The sequence below is a fragment of the Castor canadensis genome, chromosome 1 (genome assembly GCF_047511655.1).
Source record: "Castor canadensis chromosome 1, mCasCan1.hap1v2, whole genome shotgun sequence".
Taxonomy (NCBI): domain Eukaryota; kingdom Metazoa; phylum Chordata; class Mammalia; order Rodentia; family Castoridae; genus Castor; species Castor canadensis.
This window is the reverse complement of record NC_133386.1, coordinates 142,159,736-142,161,867: the sequence shown is the minus strand read 5'-3', so window position 1 is coordinate 142,161,867 and position 2,132 is coordinate 142,159,736. Positions and strand designations below refer to the sequence as shown.

Sequence of the window (2,132 nt, the reverse complement as noted above, 5' to 3'; positions counted from 1 at the left end):
CTACAAGGTCTATTAATTCCAAAAATTGCATTAAAAATGTTGCCAAGTATGTTTTTAAGGGGAAATTTGTACTCCAGGATTAGGACCAGGAGATACATAAAGGGAAGGCTGAAAGTCTAAAGTTAAACTCCTAAGCCAATGCCAGAACTGCCAAGAACAGGTATGGCTGTCATCACTCAGGGCTCACTCTGCATAGCCACACCCTGGACTTGACCAATCTTCTTACAGAACCAGGGAAGGAGGGAGCCAAGACTGGGCATAAAAGACAGAGCAGGGCCAACTGCTGCTCATGCTTGCTTCTGACAAGTCAGATCCACAAAAACCAACACCATGGTGCATCTGAGTTCTGCTGAAGCGGGGAAAATCCAGGGTGTGTGGGACAAGGTGAACATTGAAGAAATCGGTGGTGAGGCCCTGGCAAGGTAGGAATCTGGTTATAAGAAAACTGAAGGAGGCAAAGGGAAGCTGGACTTGTGGAGACAGAAAAGTCTCCTGGATTCTGACACACACTGACTTTCCCTATTGCCCTGGCCTGTTTTTAACTCCTCAGGCTGCTGATTGTCTACCCATGGACCCAGAGGTATTTTGGATCCTTTGGAGATCTGTCCTCGGCTGATGCTATATTACACAACCCTAAGGTGAAAGCCCATGGCAAGAAGGTGCTGAATTCTTTTAGTGAAGGCCTGAAACACCTGGACAACCTCAAGGGCACTTTTAGCAGTCTGAGTGAGCTGCACTGTGACAAGCTGCACGTGGATCCTGAGAACTTCAAAGTGAGATGCTTCACTTTTTATTTTCATTTTCTTGCTCATCTTTTTAACCTTCTTCCATATTCATCATACTTTCCTCTATTTCATCATTTGATGCTTTTCAAATATTTGCCAATTTCTTTCAGTATTCTTTCCTGTTTGCTTCCCCCAGCCCTGCTTTTTAATGAATTTCATTATTTAATATCCTAACATTTGCCCCTCTGTCTTCCTCTCTCTCTCTCTTTGTCTCAATCTCACACTCTCTCTTCCTGTCTCCTTCTTTCTCTCTGACTCTCTCTCTCTCTCTCTCTCTCACTGTCTGTCCCTCTCCCACTGTCTCTTCCCCCCCTTTGGCTTTCTTTCTCTCTCCGTCCTCTCATCCCAACTACCTTTCTCTGATACCCTACCCAAATTTTGCGTAACACCTCTACCTGCTAATTTTTCACTTGAGATAATATAGTGACTGTAAATTATTCTCAAAATGAAGAATACTTGGAATCTAATGAGGTCAGGAGTAAGTGAATAAATATGGAAAGGAAAATAAATATGTGAACAGAAATGCCAGAAAGTCATATTGGTGGTGCTAAGAGAAAGCTTATCATTAAATTGATCAATCAATTAATTAGTAAACCTGCATATTATGAATATAGATACAAATATGTATATATAATTGTGTATAGATGTTTTCTTTCAGATTTGGTAAGAATAGCCTGGGGATCAATTTGGGCCTGAATGTGGCCAGATAATAATGGGTATTGGTGCGATTTCTCAACAGCAAAGCTTAATCATCTTGTTGACCATATGTATATGTCTGTCTACCTCTTCCCCACAGCTCCTGGGCAATGAGATAGTGATTGTGCTGTCCCGCCACTTTGGCAAGGATTTCACTATAGAAACACAGGCTGCCTTTCAGAAAGTGGTGGCTGGAGTAGCTAACGCTCTGGCCCACAAATACCACTGAGAACTTGGCCTGGTTCCTGGTGACCACTGGAAGACTCTATTTCCTAGAGCCTATCTTCTGGACATTGGGAAACAATGCCCATCCTCCAGGGTATATATTCTGCTTAATAAAGAATTAGCTGAAGCTCATCACTATTTCACTTGCTTTATTTTTTCCTCTGAGGATGTGTGAACATCCTAGAGGGTGTCTGGTGTGGTATACGAATGTCGTGGGAAATGATTTTTTAAAATTGTGCCAGATGCAGACACTAATGAATGACACTTCTTTCTCCAAAGCATAGCAATTCTCATGAGTATTTCATATAGAGGGGATACTGGCACTTCAGGGGATATATGGGGCTCCAACTAAGACCTAGACTCAAGGATAGTTAGTGCTGTGGTCCACCTCCAACAATTTTTGTGAAAATAAATTTGCAGTGAGAA

The 2,132-nt window shown here is 42.2% G+C and overlaps 1 protein-coding gene across 1 annotated transcript; it reads left to right on the top strand.

The window, feature by feature from the left end:
- The first annotated feature begins 261 nt into the window (after positions 1-261).
- LOC109694078 (hemoglobin subunit beta-like) lies at positions 262-1,838 on the top strand. The gene is made up of 3 exons (XM_020175779.2): positions 262-422; positions 551-773; positions 1,582-1,838. The coding sequence occupies exons 1-3, from the start codon at positions 331-333 to the stop codon at positions 1,708-1,710; spliced, it is 444 nt and encodes a 147-aa protein (XP_020031368.1). The 5' UTR covers positions 262-330; the 3' UTR covers positions 1,711-1,838.
- Positions 1,839-2,132: the final 294 nt, after the last annotated feature.

Bases quoted from the DNA above. Each gene is read 5' to 3' on its own strand.
- LOC109694078 (XM_020175779.2), top strand. From the start codon at position 331: ATGGTGCATCTGAGTTCTGCTGAAGCGGGGAAAATCCAGGGTGTGTGG. The intron at 423-550 runs GTAGGAATCTGG...TTAACTCCTCAG, and splicing joins GGTGGTGAGGCCCTGGCAAG to GCTGCTGATTGTCTACCCAT. The intron at 774-1,581 runs GTGAGATGCTTC...TCTTCCCCACAG, and splicing joins TGGATCCTGAGAACTTCAAA to CTCCTGGGCAATGAGATAGT.